The sequence below is a fragment of the Bufo bufo genome, chromosome 7, assembly GCF_905171765.1.
Source record: "Bufo bufo chromosome 7, aBufBuf1.1, whole genome shotgun sequence".
Lineage (NCBI taxonomy): Eukaryota > Metazoa > Chordata > Amphibia > Anura > Bufonidae > Bufo > Bufo bufo.
In genome coordinates this window covers 217438473-217455853 of record NC_053395.1, presented here as the reverse complement: position 1 = coordinate 217455853, position 17381 = coordinate 217438473, and the positions used below count along the sequence as shown (strand labels likewise).

Sequence of the window (17381 nt, the reverse complement as noted above, 5' to 3'; positions counted from 1 at the left end):
TTATACATAGGAGCAGTGTTATAGTAGTTATATTCTTGTACATAGGAGCAGTATTATAGTAGTTATATTGTTGTACATAGGAGCAGTATTATAGTAGTTATATTCTTGTACATAGGAGCAGCATTATAGTAGTTATATTCTTGTACATAGGAGCAGTATTATAGTAGTTATATTCTTGTACATAGGAGGCAGTATTATAGTAGTAATATTATTGTACATAGGGGGCAGTATTATACTAGTTATATTCTTGTACAAAGGATCAGTATTATAGTAGTTATATTCTTGTACATAGGAGGCAGTATTATAGTAGTTATATTCTTGTACACAGGAGGCAGTATTATAGTAGTTATATTCTTGTACATAGGAGCAGTATTATAGTAGTTATATTATTGTACATAGGAGCAGTATTATAGTAGTTATATTCTTGTACATATGAGGCAGTATTATAGTAGTTTTATTCTTGTACATAAGATGCAGTATTATAGTAGTTATATTCTTGTACATAGGAGCAATATTATAGTAGTTTTATTCTTGTACATAGGAGGCAGTATTATAGTAGTTATATTCTTGCATATAGGAGAAGTATTATAGTAGTTATATTCTTGTACATAAGATGCAGTATTATAGTAGTTATATTCTTGTACATAGGAGCAATATTATAGTAGTTTGATTCTTGTACATAGGAGGCAGTATTATAGTAGTTATATTCTTGCATATAGGAGCAGTATTATAGTAGTTATATTCTTGTACATAGCAGGCAGTATTATAGTAGTTTTATTCTTGTACATAAGATGCAGTATTATAGTAGTTATATTCTTGTACATAGGAGCAATATTATAGTAGTTTGATTCTTGTACATAGGAGGCAGTAATATAGTAGTTATATTCTTGTACATAGGAGGCAGTATTATAGTAGTTATATTCTTGTACATAGGAGAAGTATTATAGTAGTTATATTCTTGTATATAGCAGTATTATAGTAGTTATATTCTTGTACATAGGAGCAGTATTACAGTAGTTTTATTCTTGTACATAGGAGCAGTATTATAGTAGTTATATTCTTGTACATAGGAGCAGTATTACAGTAGTTTTATTCTTGTACATAGGAGCAGTATTACAGTAGTTTGATTCTTGTACATAGGAGGCAGTATTATAGTAGTTATATTCTTGTACATAGGAGGCAGTATTATAGTAGTTATATTCTTTTACATAGGGGGCAGTATTATAGTAGTTATATTCTTGTATATAGGAGCAGTATTATAGTAGTTATATTCTTGTATATAGCAGTATTATAGTAGTTATATTCTTGTACATAGGAGCAGTATTATAGTAGTTTTATTCTTGTACATAGGACCAGTATTATAGTAGTTATATTCTTGTACATAGGAGGCAGTATTATAGTAGTTATATTCTTGTACATAGGAAGCAGTATTATAGTAGTTAAATTCTTGTACATAGGAGCAGTATTATAGTAGTTATATTCTTGTACATAGGAGGTAGTATTATAGTAGTTATATTCTTGTACATAGGAGCAGTATTATAGTAGTTATATTCTTGTACATAGGAGCAGTATTATAGTAGTTATATTCTTGTACATAGGAAGCAGTATTATAGTAGTTATATTCTTGTACATAGGAAGCAGTATTATAGTAGTTATATTCTTGTACATAGGAAGCAGTATTATAGTAGTTATATTCTTGTACATAGGAAGCAGTATTATAGTTATATTCTTGTACATAGGAGCAGTATTATAGTAGTTATATTCTTGTACATAGGAAGCAGTATTATAGTTATATTCTTGTACATAAGAGCAGTATTATAGTAGTTATATTCTTTTACATAGGAAGCAGTATTATAGTAGTTATATTATTGTACATAGGAGGCAGTATTATAGTAGTTATATTCTTGTACATAGGATCAGTATTATAGTAGTTATATTCTTGTACATAGGAGGCAGTATTATAGTAGTTATATTCTTGTACATAAGAGCAGTATTATAGTAGTTATATTCTTTTACATAGGAAGCAGTATTATAGTAGTTATATTCTTGTACATAGGAGGCAGTATTATAATAGTTATATTCTTGTACATAGGAGCAGTATTATAGTAGTTATATTCTTGTACATAGGAGGCAGTATTATAGTAGTTATATTCTTGTACATAGGAGCAGTATTATAGTAGTTATATTCTTGTACATAGGAGCAGTATTATAGTAGTTATATTCTTGTACATAGGAGGCAGTATTATAGTAGTTATATTCTTGTACATAGGAGCAGCATTATAGTAGTTATATTCTTATACATAGGAGCAGTGTTATAGTAGTTATATTCTTGTACATAGGAGCAGTATTATAGTAGTTATATTCTTGTACATAGGAGCAGTATTATAGTAGTTATATTCTTGTACATAGGAGCAGCATTATAGTAGTTATATTCTTGTACATAGGAGCAGTATTATAGTAGTTATATTCTTGTACATAGGAGGCAGTATTATAGTAGTTATATTCTTGTACATAGGAGCAGCATTATAGTAGTTATATTGTTGTACATAGGAGCAGTATTTTAGTAGTTATATTCTTGTACATAGGAGCAGCATTATAGTAGTTATATTCTTGTACATAGGAGCAGTATTATAGTAGTTATATTCTTGTACATAGGAGGCAGTATTATAGTAGTTATATTCTTGTACATAGGAGCAGCATTATAGTAGTTATATTCTTGTACATAGGAGGCAGTATTATAGTAGTTATATTCTTGTACATAGGAGGCAGTATTATAGTAGTTATATTCTTGTACATAGGAGGCAGTATTATAGTAGTTATATTCTTGTACATAGGAGCAGCATTATAGTAGTTATATTCTTGTACATAGGAGGCAGTATTATAGCAGTTATATTCCTGTATATAGGAGACAGTATTATAGTAGTTATATTCTTGTACATAGGAGCAGTATTATAGTAGTTATATTCTTGTACATAGGAGGCAGTATTATAGTAGTTATATTCTTGTACATAGGAGCAGTATTATAGTAGTCATATTCTTGTACATAGGAGGCAGTATTATAGTAGTTATATTCTTGTACATAGGAGGCAGTATTATAGTAGTTATATTCTTGTACATAGGAGCAGTATTATAGTAGTTATATTCTTGTACATAGGAGCAGTATTATAGTAGTTATATTCTTGTACATAGGAGGCAGTATTATAGTAGTTATATTCTTGTACATAGTGGCAGTATTATAGTAGTTATATTCTTGTACATAGGAAGCAGTATTATAGTAGTTATATTCTTGTACATAGGAAGCAGTATTATAGTAGTTATATTCTTGTACATAGGAAGCAGTATTATAGTAGTTATATTCTTGTACATAGGAAGCAGTATTATAGTTATATTCTTGTACATAGGAGCAGTATTATAGTAGTTATATTCTTGTACATAGGAAGCAGTATTATAGTTATATTCTTGTACATAAGAGCAGTATTATAGTAGTTATATTCTTTTACATAGGAAGCAGTATTATAGTAGTTATATTATTGTACATAGGAGGCAGTATTATAGTAGTTATATTCTTGTACATAGTATCAGTATTATAGTAGTTATATTCTTGTACATAGGAGGCAGTATTATAGTAGTTATATTCTTGTACATAAGAGCAGTATTATAGTAGTTATATTGTTGTACATAGGAGCAGTATTATAGTAGTTATATTCTTGTACATAGGAGCAGCATTATAGTAGTTATATTCTTGTACATAGGAGCAGTATTATAGTAGTTATATTCTTGTACATAGGAGGCAGTATTATAGTAGTTATATTCTTGTACATAGGAGCAGCATTATAGTAGTTATATTGTTGTACATAGGAGCAGTATTATAGTAGTTATATTCTTGTACATAGGAGCAGCATTATAGTAGTTATATTCTTGTACATAGGAGCAGTATTATAGTAGTTATATTCTTGTACATAGGAGGCAGTATTATAGTAGTTATATTCTTTTTCATAGGAGCAGCATTATAGTAGTTATATTCTTGTACATAGGAGGCAGTATTATAGTAGTTATATTCTTGTACATAGAAGGCAGTATTATAGTAGTTATATTCTTGTACATAGGAGGCAGTATTATAGTAGTTATATTCTTGTACATAGGAGCAGCATTATAGTAGTTATATTCTTGTACATAGGAGGCAGTATTATAGCAGTTATATTCCTGTATATAGGAGACAGTATTATAGTAGTTATATTCTTGTACATAGGAGCAGTATTATAGTAGTTATATTCTTGTACATAGGAGGCAGTATTATAGTAGTTATATTCTTGTACATAGGAGCAGTATTATAATAGTCATATTCTTGTACATAGGAGGCAGTATTATAGTAGTTATATTCTTGTACATAGGAGGCAGTATTATAGTAGTTATATTCTTGTACATAGGAGCAGTATTATAGTAGTTATATTCTTGTACATAGGAGCAGTATTATAGTAGTTATATTCTTGTACATAGGAGGCAGTATTATAGTAGTTATATTCTTGTACATAGTGGCAGTATTATAGTAGTTATATTCTTGTACATAGGAAGCAGTATTATAGTAGTTATATTCTTGTACATAGGAAGCAGTATTATAGTAGTTATATTCTTGTACATAGGAAGCAGTATTATAGTAGTTATATTCTTGTACATAGGAAGCAGTATTATAGTTATATTCTTGTACATAGGAGCAGTATTATAGTAATATTCTTGTACATAGGAGCAGTATTATAGTAGTTATATTCTTGTACATAGGAAGCAGTATTATAGTTATATTCTTGTACATAAGAAAAGTATTATAGTAGTTATATTCTTTTACATAGGAAGCAGTATTATAGTAGTTATATTATTGTACATAGGAGGCAGTATTATAGTAGTTATATTCTTGTACATAGTATCAGTATTATAGTAGTTATATTCTTGTACATAGGAGGCAGTATTATAGTAGTTATATTCTTGTACATAAGAGCAGTATTATAGTAGTTATTCTTTTACATAGGAAGCAGTATTATAGTAGTTATATTCTTGTACATAGGAGGCAGTATTATAGTAGTTATATTCTTGTACATAGGAGCAGTATTATAGTAGTTATATTCTTGTACATAGGAGGCAGTATTATAGTAGTTATATTCTTGTACATAGGAGCAGTATCATAGTAGTTATATTCTTGTACATAGGAGCAGTATTATAGTAGTTATATTCTTGTACATAGGAGGCAGTATTATAGTAGTTATATTCTTGTACATAGGAGCAGCATTATAGTAGTTATATTCTTATACATAGGAGCAGTGTTATAGTAGTTATATTCTTGTACATAGGAGCAGTATTATAGTAGTTATATTGTTGTACATAGGAGCAGTATTATAGTAGTTATATTCTTGTACATAGGAGCAGCATTATAGTAGTTATATTCTTGTACATAGGAGCAGTATTATAGTAGTTATATTCTTGTACATAGGAGGCAGTATTATAGAAGTTTTATTCTTGTACATAGGAGCAGCATTATAGTAGTTATATTGTTGTACATAGGAGCAGTATTATAGTAGTTATATTCTTGTACATAGGAGCAGCATTATAGTAGTTATATTCTTGTACATAGGAGCAGTATTATAGTAGTTATATTCTTGTACATAGGAGGCAGTATTATAGTAGTTATATTCTTGTACATAGGAGCAGCATTATAGTAGTTATATTCTTGTACATGAGGCAGTATTATAGTAGTTATATTCTTGTACATAGGAGGCAGTATTATAGTAGTTATATTCTTGTACATAGGAGGCAGTATTATAGTAGTTATATTCTTGTACATAGGAGCAGCATTATAGTAGTTATATTCTTGTACATAGGAGGCAGTATTATAGCAGTTATATTCCTGTATATAGGAGACAGTATTATAGTAGTTATATTCTTGTACATAGGAGCAGTATTATAGTAGTTATATTCTTGTACATAGGAGGCAGTATTATAGTAGTTATATTCTTGTACATAGGAGCAGTATTATAGTAGTCATATTCTTGTACATAGGAGGCAGTATTATAGTAGTTATATTCTTGTACATAGGAGGCAGTATTATAGTAGTTATATTCTTGTACATAGGAGCAGTATTATAGTAGTTATATTCTTGTACATAGGAGCAGTATTATAGTAGTTATATTCTTGTACATAGGAGGCAGTATTATAGTAGTTATATTCTTGTACATAGTGGCAGTATTATAGTAGTTATATTCTTGTACATAGGAAGCAGTATTATAGTAGTTATATTCTTGTACATAGGAAGCAGTATTATAGTAGTTATATTCTTGTACATAGGAAGCAGTATTATAGTAGTTATATTCTTGTACATAGGAAGCAGTATTATAGTTATATTCTTGTACATAGGAGCAGTATTATAGTAGTTATATTCTTGTACATAGGAAGCAGTATTATAGTTATATTCTTGTACATAAGAGCAGTATTATAGTAGTTATATTCTTTTACATAGGAAGCAGTATTATAGTAGTTATATTATTGTACATAGGAGGCAGTATTATAGTAGTTATATTCTTGTACATAGTATCAGTATTATAGTAGTTATATTCTTGTACATAGGAGGCAGTATTATAGTAGTTATATTCTTGTACATAAGAGCAGTATTATAGTAGTTATATTCTTTTACATAGGAAGCAGTATTATAGTAGTTATATTCTTGTACATAGGAGGCAGTATTATAGTAGTTATATTCTTGTACATAGGAGCAGTATTATAGTAGTTATATTCTTGTACATAGGAGGCAGTATTATAGTAGTTATATTCTTGTACATAGGAGCAGTATTATAGTAGTTATATTCTTGTACATAGGAGCAGTATTATAGTAGTTATATTCTTGTACATAGGAGGCAGTATTATAGTAGTTATATTCTTGTACATAGGAGCAGCATTATAGTAGTTATATTCTTATACATAGGAGCAGTGTTATAGTAGTTATATTCTTGTACATAGGAGCAGTATTATAGTAGTTATATTGTTGTACATAGGAGCAGTATTATAGTAGTCATATTCTTGTACATAGGAGCAGCATTATAGTAGTTATATTCTTGTACATAGGAGCAGTATTATAGTAGTTATATTCTTGTACATAGGAGGCAGTATTATAGTAGTTATATTCTTGTACATAGGAGCAGCATTATAGTAGTTATATTCTTGTACATAGGAGCAGTATTATAGTAGTTATATTCTTGTACATAGGAGGCAGTATTATAGTAGTTATATTCTTGTACATAGGAGCAGCATTATAGTAGTTATATTCTTGTACATAGGAGGCAGTATTATAGTAGTTATATTCTTGTACATAGGAGGCAGTATTATAGTAGTTATATTCTTGTACATAGGAGGCAGTATTATATTAGTTATATTCTTGTACATAGGAGCAGCATTATAGTAGTTATATTCTTGTACATAGGAGGCAGTATTATAGCAGTTATATTCCTGTATATAGGAGACAGTATTATAGTAGTTATATTCTTGTACATAGGAGCAGTATTATAGTAGTTATATTCTTGTACATAGGAGGCAGTATTATAGTAGTTATATTCTTGTACATAGGAGCAGTATTATAGTAGTCATATTCTTGTACATAGGAGGCAGTATTATAGTAGTTATATTCTTGTACATAGGAGGCAGTATTATAGTAGTTATATTCTTGTACATAGGAGCAGTATTATAGTAGTTATATTCTTGTACATAGGAGCAGTATTATAGTAGTTATATTCTTGTACATAGGAGGCAGTATTATAGTAGTTATATTCTTGTACATAGTGGCAGTATTATAGTAGTTATATTCTTGTACATAGGAGCAGTAATATAGTAGTTATATTCTTGTACATAGGAGCCGTATTATAGTATATATCATTGTTGATATCATCAGCAGTGACAGGGGTTTATTATTAATGCCATGTAGAATACAGACAGATCACTATTACTGTTTTCCCCAGGTAAGTGAATATGTTCATGCAGACGTATGATATGTTACACAATGTTCAGAATGGAATTTTGCAGCCCTGAGAACACAAGCTGCCGGGAATAATTGCTGTCTGGCTTTATTTAATGGCTGCAGCTATTCCTCTGTGGTTTGTATGTGTACTTCATCCATTATAAAAGTGCAGGCTCATAGCTGTGCCTCGGTGCAAATTGTATTAGTTGTGATGGAGCATCTGCCGGCTGCAGAGGAAGCAGTTTCTGTAATTATATCTACATGGAGCAAACTAGTTCTGCAGCCAAACAATTGCATCTGATCTGTCCCGTTCACTACCGGCCACAGAATATAAGTGAGATTTTAGAATAGCGTAGATGCCGGCTCCTGAAAGGTTAAACGAGTTTTCCAGGACCTAAATGGTGGCAGCCCATCGTTAGGACCTATCTGTCAATTTCGTTGGTCAGCGTCCGACCCTAAGAGCAACCTTAGGTTTGCTGCCCAGCCGGTATTTACATCGGCAAGCCAGTGGTGGTAGAAATTTTCCACTGGCAATATTAAATGGGTTGTCCCACGGAAATATTCAACAGTTTTCAAACCAAAACCTGACTGTCAATACTTTTGTAATTGCACGCAATTAAACATGTATTATAGCTACTGAGATATTCACTGAAACCATCTGTATAGCGCCACCTGCTGTTTGTTCACTGAGACGAACACACATGCTCAGTTCCATCCTTTAACTGCCACCAGCTGCAGCAGAAAGGACACACTCCCTGATAAAGGACCCCCCCCCCCCCCAAACTGAAGAACTGGAGCAATGAACTGAGATATAACTGGATCCATGTGAGGTACAGGGCTGGTTCTAGGCTTGTTAGAGATTGTCATGTACTAGATTATACATGTTTTCCATTTTTTACATTCTTCATGGGATAACCCCTTTAGTTGCTAGTATTTTGCAGCGTCACCTATTTCAACTGCATCTGTGTCCACAGGAGACACGGGTGAATATAACAGGCAGCATGTTATAGAGCAGGAAGAGCTGAGCAGATTGATATATAGTTTTATGGGAAAAGATTCAGTATAACTTGTGTTTTACTCATTTAAATTCCTGCTCTTTCTATGTTTTGAAGTCCAGGAGGCGGTCCTATCAGTGATTGACAGGCTGCCCCCTATGGCTCTGTATACAGAGAGAGCTGTCATTAACTGATAGGACCGCCTCCTGGACTTCAAAGCTCAGAATAAGCAGGAATTTTAATGAATAAAACACAAGTTTTAATGAATCTTTTCCCATAAAACCATATATCAATCTGCTCAGCTCTTCCTGCTCTATAATATGCTGCCTGCAGCTCAAACACTATGCTCAACGTGACAGGTTCCCTTTAATGCAAAAAAAAAATATGCTGTGTTATGCTGTGTGCAACAGAGGTGATTATATATTTTGGGAGGTATGGTAACTCTTAGCGGGAAAGTTATTATGAGGGTAATATGTGAAGTCAGTTTTTGAGTCTGTGTTTGCATACTTTCAATTTATCAAACAACACACACTGTTACATTTGGCTCGTCTTTAAAGGCGATGTGCACTTTAGGGGGCAATTTTTTATTATTATTACATTGTACTAATTTTGAGCAAAAAAATCTTTTTTTTTCAATCGGTCTTCATTAACAATTTTGAGCCCCTTTCAAAGTGCAGCCTTGAGATTCTCTAGTAGCAGGCTCTGAATTTTCACTCTGTTCCTTCAGGCAGCTCAGCTGATGGCTCCTTATATCTGATCTCTGACCTCCTAAACGCTCATAGTTCAATTATTATCTTACTGATAATAGTGTGGCTTAAGTAAGTGTTTATGACCTTTTAGTAATTTAGAGATAAGGTTTATTAGATGACCAGTGAAAGTACCATTCACACAGCTAGACAGTTAACCCTTTGTGACAGAACGGCTCAATATTTTTAATAAAGACCAATTTAAGAAATGATTTTTAGCCCAAAATGACTGCAATAAAAACATGCCTTTAAACCTGACTCTTTTATCTGCAAATGCTACTCCATTGTTCTGCAGCACCCCCTACTGGAGGGGCTTTGGGAATTTTTTTCAACTTAAAAAAAAAAAAAGTAAGTGATAAATCTGAAGTGACTAACCATGCACACTTTTCCACCTACTCTTCAAAACTGGTGTGAGTGGTGTAAAAATTCAAAAAGTTGCAAAAATTTTGCACAATTGACTTTGGAAAAGCCTTATTTTCCAACTTTTTGAAGATAAAATGCAGGGCGTGATAAGCTCTCCCTTAGTGTCTAGGTCATTGTCTAATTGGCTATGTTGTATTCAGGGGTACTATGAAATCGTGGCTAGTAGAAGTTATCATGGCGATCTGCCCCGCATAGAGAAGAAAAGGAAGGGTTAAGTCTATGGCCTTATTCAGGTGTCCGTGTCTGTGAAGACATCTATGACAAGATTGTCAGTGGTCACGCTTATTAATTTGGCAGGTAATTTCTGATAGAAATGGTGGCAACCCTAGAACCGCAATTGATCAGGAGAGGTGGTTGTGGTGTAAGTGTCCCAAAATATAGACTATATGGATAATATATTACTCCATTACTCACCATCAGTGATGAGCGCTCGACTCGTCAGGACTCTCCCCAACATGAATTTCACGATAGCCAATAGAGTGCAGAGAATTCCACTTAAAATGGAGACACTGAATAAAAAGTTATCCTGCAAGACAAGACGGCTGGTTAATAAAATCTCCTGACATTTTGGAGCGATTGTAAAAAAAAAAAAATCAAAATCTTTAAAAAAGAGGTCCTGTTTCAAGAACAACTTTAAAACTTCTCCCAGCTGGGGGTTTGTTACAATTGTTTCCAGTCTGCACAATCCTCAACAGCAGAAATTTCTCTCTGTGACCTGATCATTTTCTACAATGCATTAATCAGGGACTTACATGGAAATCAAGGCAGTACATGGCAAAACTCAGAATCCTGTTCCCCAACATGACCCCCGAAAATAGTACTACATCTTTATTATAAATAAAGTCCACCCTTTCTTTCTAAGTCCTTAATTTCATTCTATATCGGTATAGAGAAACACTTTTTTTTCCTGATTTGATAAATTATATAATTCCGTCTGGCTGAAGACTCCACTAGGGGGAGCTCACTGCGTATGGATTTATACACTAAGCATTGAACTGAACAGAAGCTGTATAAATCTGTGTGCTGTGAGCTCCATCTAGTGGCAGCTGCAGGTAGCTGAGCAGAAGATGTGGCTGCTGATGTTCAGGGACAAAATAAATCCCATTTTAGAAGAAACTAGGAACCCTTCTCCCAGATATTTGGCAGCCATATGCTCTGCTCCGCTTGCTATAATAGGAGACAGGGGTGTACACAGATCCCATCTATTGTGCCCCATTGCAAAACGTAGTATGGACCCCCCTCTCAGTGTGCTTCTAATGAATTTATGTTTATTTTATAAAGTGGAGGAAATTATGATAATTTTATAATAAATATTGCACTCCGAGTCACCGGCCCACTTTACACTCATTCTGAACATCATATTTCTCAGTGCATTTACACCAGAAAAGTGCCATAAATTATTTATTAGATCCTTCAGATCATAATAAAACTGACTGACTGCAGCCACCACTAGGGGGAGCTCATGGCATAGGATTGTATACAGCTACCATTTAGATTAAAGGAAGCTGTAAAACAAATCTCTGCACTGGGCTTACCCTAGTGGTGGCTGCCATAAAATGGAGTGGTTTTATCTCAGAAACAGAAGAATGGTGCATCGATGGTAAGTACACCAGTTGTAAGAGCTATGAGAATGGGGGGGGGGGGGGAGTGCAGTGTGCGCAACGTTCTGAGTCCGGCCAAATCTTCATAAGGATTTATTTAATCCCCCCTCCCTCATGAGAAAATCCTGCACATAGTTTCTCCTTGCATCCTTCTAGATATCTCTGTTCCTTGAAGTCTGTGTTATTGAGCCTGGCCCTGGGTTGATACTACATGGTACAGGGCTCTCCACATCGCGGGCCAGGCGTTTAGCATCTTAATTGACTCGTTACATGTTTATTTTCGGTTCCTCCTCTGCAGTGAGGAGAACACAGGTCCATGTTTGTTCCATCTTCTCCCATCAGCTGTTCATGGCTCCCCGGAGACAGGAACTTCATGTTTCGCCCCTGATTACTATTCCCCTCACAGAGCTGCCTCTCAATTTATTCGCACCACAGATCCGCACAGGGCAGCAACGTAGAGCGCGATATCCCTGAACTGTCATCTCCCCAGTACCAGCCCTGATCGTTAGTGACGCTCCATTAAGAGGGGACTTCTTAACATGCAGGAGGGGTACTGCGCCAATTTACTGTAATTTATTAAACCCATTGAGAAGAGTATACAATTTATCATAGAATTACTACGCTGTCACCGACTACACAGAATCCCCTGTTCTTAATTTCCACAACGCTGTTCCCGGGAGACAGAAAATTAGTTTCTCACCAGGATCCGCACCTGTTCATGTCTTCTTATCACACAGTACAAGCACTAAGATTACTTCTTATAGTCATAGTGCAATAACATATCTGTGTCTATGGAGGGCAGTATTATAGTAGTTATATTCTTGTACATAGGAGCAGTATTATAGTAGTTTTATTCTTGTACATAGGAGCAGTATTATAGTAGTTATATTCTTGTACATAGGAGGCAGTATTATAGTAGTTATATTCTTGTACATAGGAGGCAGTATTATAGTAGTTATATTCTTGTACATAGGAGCAGTATTATAGTAGTTTTATTCTTGTACATAGGAGCAGTATTATAGTAGTTATATTCTTGTACATAGGAGCAGTATTATAGTAGTTATATTCCTGTACATAGGAGGCAGTATTATAGTAGTTATATTCCTGTACATAGGAGGCAGTATTATAGTAGTTATATTCTTGTACATAGGAGGCAGTATTATAGCAGTTATATTCTTGTACATAGGAGGCAGCATTATAGTAGTTATATTCTTGTACATAGGAGCAGTATTAGAGTAGTTATATTCTTGTACATAGGAGCAGTATTATAGTAGTTATATTCTTGTACATAGGGGGCAGTATTATAGTAGTTATATTCTTGTACATAGGAGCAGTATTATAGTAGTTATATTCTTGTACATAGGAGCAGTATTATAGTAGTTATATTCTTGTACATAGGAGGCAGTATTATAGTAGTTATATTCTTGTACATAGGAGCAGTATTATAGTAGTTATATTCTTGTACATAGGAGCAGTATTATAGTAGTTATATTCTTGTACATAGGGGGCAGTATTATAGTAGTTATATTCTTGTACATAGGAAACAGTATTATAGTAGTTATATTCTTGTACATAGGAGCAGTATTATAGTAGTTATATTCTTGTACATAGGAGCAGTATTATAGTAGTTATATTCTTGTACATAGGAGCAGTATTATAGTAGTTATATTCTTGTACATAGGAGCAGTATTATAGTAGTTCTATTCTTGTACATAGCAGCAGTAGTATAGTAGTTATATTCTTGTACATAGGAGCAGTATTATAGTAGTTCTATTCTTGTACATCGGAGCAGTATTATAGTAGTTCTATTCTTGTACATAGCAGCAGTAGTATAGTAGTTATATTCTTGTACATAGGAGCAGTATTATAGTAGTTATATTCTTGTACATAGGAGGCAGCATTATAGTAGTTATATTCTTGTACATAGGAGCAGTATTATAGTAGTTATATTCTTGTACATAGGGGGCAGTATTATAGTAGTTATATTCTTGTACATAGGAAACAGTATTATAGTAGTTATATTCTTGTACATAGGAGCAGTATTATAGTAGTTATATTCTTGTACATAGGAGCAGTATTATAGTAGTTATTTTCTTGTACATAGGAGCAGTATTATAGTAGTTATATTCTTGTACATAGGAGGCAGTATTATAGTAGTTATATTCTTGTACATAGGAAACAGTATTATAGTAGTTATATTCTTGTACATAGGAGCAGTATTATAGTAGTTATATTCTTGTACATAGGGGGCAGTATTATAGTAGTTATATTCTTGTACATAGGAAACAGTATTATAGTAGTTATATTCTTGTACATAGGAGCAGTATTATAGTAGTTATATTCCTGTACATAGGAGCAGTATTATAGTAGTTATATTCTTGTACATAGGAGCAGTATTATAGTAGTTATATTCTTGTACATAGGAGCAGTATTATAGTAGTTATATTCTTGTACAAACCGGATTCCAAAAAAGTTGGGACACTAAACAAATTGTGAATAAAAACTGAATGCAATGATGTGGAGATGGCAAATGGCAATATTTTATTTGTAATAGAACGTAGATGACAGATCAAACGTTTAATCCGAGTAAATGTATCATTTTAAAGGAAAAATACGTTGACTCCAATTTTCACGGTGTCAACAAATCCCCAAAAAGTTGGGACAAGTAGCAATAAGAGGCTGGAAAAAGTAAATTTGAGCATAACGAAGAGCTGGAAGACCAATTAACACAAATTAGGTCAATTGGCAACATGATTGGGTATAAAAAGAGCTTCTCAGAGTGGCAGTGTCTCTCAGAAGCCAAGATAGGTAGAGGATCACCAATTCCCACAATGTTGCGCAGAAAGATAGTGGAGCAATATCAGAAAGGTGTTACCCAGCGAAAAATTGCAAAGACTTTGCATCTATCATCATCAACTGTGCATAACATCATCCGAAGATTCAGAGAATCTGGAACAATCTCTGTGCGTAAGGGTCAAGGCTGTAAAACCATACTGGATGCCCGTGATCTCCGGGCCCTTAAACGACACTGCACCACAAACAGGAATGCTACTGTAAAGGAAATCACAGAATGGGCTCAGGAATACTTCCAGAAACCATTGTCAGTGAACACAATCCACCGTGCCATCCGCCGTTGCCAGCTGAAACTCTACAGTGCAAAGAAGAAGCCATTTCTAAGCAAGATCCACAAGCTCAGGCGTTTTCACTGGGCCAGCTGGGATCATTTAAAATGGAGTGTGGCAAAATGGAAGACTGTTCTGTGGTCAGACGAGTCACGATTCAAAGTTCTTTTTGGAAATCTGGGACGCCATGTCATCCGGACCAAAGAGGACAAGGACAACCCAAGTTGTTATCAACGCTTAGTTCAGAAGCCTGCATCTCTGATGGTATGGGGTTGCATGAGTGCGTGTGGCATGGGCAGCTTGCATGTCTGGAAAGGCACCATCAATGCAGAAAAATATATTCAGGTTCTAGAACAACATGTGCTCCCATCCAGACGTCATCTCTTTCAGGGAAGACCCTGCATTTTTCAACAAGATAATGCCAGACCACATTCTGCATCAATCACAACATCATGGCTGCGTAGGAGAAGGATCCGGGTACTGAAATGGCCAGTCTGCAGTCCAGATCTTTCACCTATAGAGAACATTTGGCGCATCATAAAGAGGAAGGTGCAACAAAGAAGGCCCAAGACGATTGAACAGTTAGAGGCCTGTATTAGACAAGAATGGGAGAGCATTCCTATTTCTAAACTTGAGAAACTGGTCTCCTCGGTCCCCAGACGTCTGTTGAGTGTTGTAAGAAGAAGGGGAGATGCCACACAGTGGTGAAAATGGCCTTGTCCCAACTTTTTGGGGATTTGTTGACACCATGAAATTCTGATTCAACATATTTTTCCCTTAAAATGGTACATTTTCTCAGTTTAAACTTTTGTTCCGTGATTTATGTTCTATTCTGAATAAAATATTAGAAGTTGGCACCTCCACATCATTGCATTCAGTTTTTATTCACGATTTGTATAGTGTCCCAACTTTTTTGGAATCCGGTTTGTACATAGGAGCCGTATTATGGTAGTTATATTCTTGTACATAGGAGCAGTATTATGGTAGTTATATTCTTGTACATAGGAGGCAGTATTATAGTAGTTATATTCTTGTACATAGGAGCAGTATTATAGTAGTTATATTCTTGTACATAGGAGCAGTATTATAGTAGTTATATTCTTGTACATAGGAGGCAGTATTATAGTAGTTATATTCTTGTACATAGGAGCAGTATTATAGTAGTTATATTCTTGTACATAGGAGCAGTATTATAGTAGTTATATCCTTGTACATAGGAGCAGTATTATAGTAGTTATATTCTTGTACATAGGAGGCAGTATTATAGTAGTTATATTCTTGTACATAGGAGCAGTATTATAGTAGTTATATCCTTGTACATAGGAGCAGTATTATAGTAGTTATATCCTTGTACATAGGAGCAGTATTATAGTAGTTATATTCTTGTACATAGGAGGCAGTATTATAGTAGTTATATTCCTGTACATAGGAGCAGTATTATAGTAGTTATATTCTTGTACATAGGAGGCAGTATTATAGTAGTTATATTCTTGTACATAGGAGCAGTATTATAGTAGTTATATTCTTGTACATAGGAGCAGTATTATAGTAGTTATATTCTTGTACATAGGAGGCAGTATTATAGTAGTTATATTCCTGTACATAGGAGGCAGTATTATAGTAGTTATATTCCTGTACATAGGAGGCAGTATTATAGTAGTTATATTCTTATACATAGGAGGCAGTATTATAGTAGTTATATTCTTGTACATAGGAGCAGTATTATAGTAGTTATATTTTTGTACATAGGAGCAGTATTATAGTAGTTATATTCTTGTACATAGGAGGCAGTATTATAGTAGTTATATTCCTGTACATAGGAGGCAGTATTATAGTAGTTATATTCCTGTACATAGGAGGCAGTATTATAGTAGTTATATTCTTATACATAGGAGGCAGTATTATAGTAGTTATATTCTTGTACATAGGAGCAGTATTATAGTAGTTATATTTTTGTACATAGGAGCAGTATTATAGTAGTTATATTCTTGTACATAGGAGGCAGTATTATAGTAGTTATATTCTTGTACATGGCTACCTTACATATAGGGCATTAGTCAGTGGGGAGCGACAATGAGTACAAATGGAAGCTTTTCCCAAAATAAATGGAATATAAAATCTTTGCTTCATTCAGATGAAAGAGACATTCAAATTAAAATGTATTTACGATTTCCTCTTAGGATTTTACATCACCTACAGTATATTCCTATAAAAGTTTTCTTTTAAACCTAGGAAATTCCAGGAGCTGATATTAGAAATCTTGGTTCACAGGCTCCTGGTTTTCCCAGTTCATTAATCAAATACTCCAGGATTAAGTGAGGTCACCTCAAGTGAGCAGTAGTAATCATGTTGCTGAATTTAATTCTTCAATAATTCCATTCAATGGGGATTGAATATTTATTTTTAGAGTCCAGCGTCCGGCACAAATTTTTCATTTGTGCACAGAATCCAGAATTGACAAAAGAAGGAATACAAGCCGTTGTGTGGCTGAAATCCCAGAAGTC

At 33.8% G+C, this 17381-nt stretch overlaps 1 protein-coding gene across 1 annotated transcript in view; it reads right to left on the bottom strand.

Annotated features, from left to right (window-relative positions):
• Positions 1-17381, bottom strand: part of TMEM163 (transmembrane protein 163) — a 173477-nt gene that overhangs the window by 14404 nt on the left and 141692 nt on the right. Inside the window, exon 6 of the mRNA XM_040441062.1 lies at positions 10569-10680. Coding sequence (XP_040296996.1) covers positions 10569-10680 — 112 coding nt within the window. The remainder of the gene's footprint in view (positions 1-10568; positions 10681-17381) is intronic.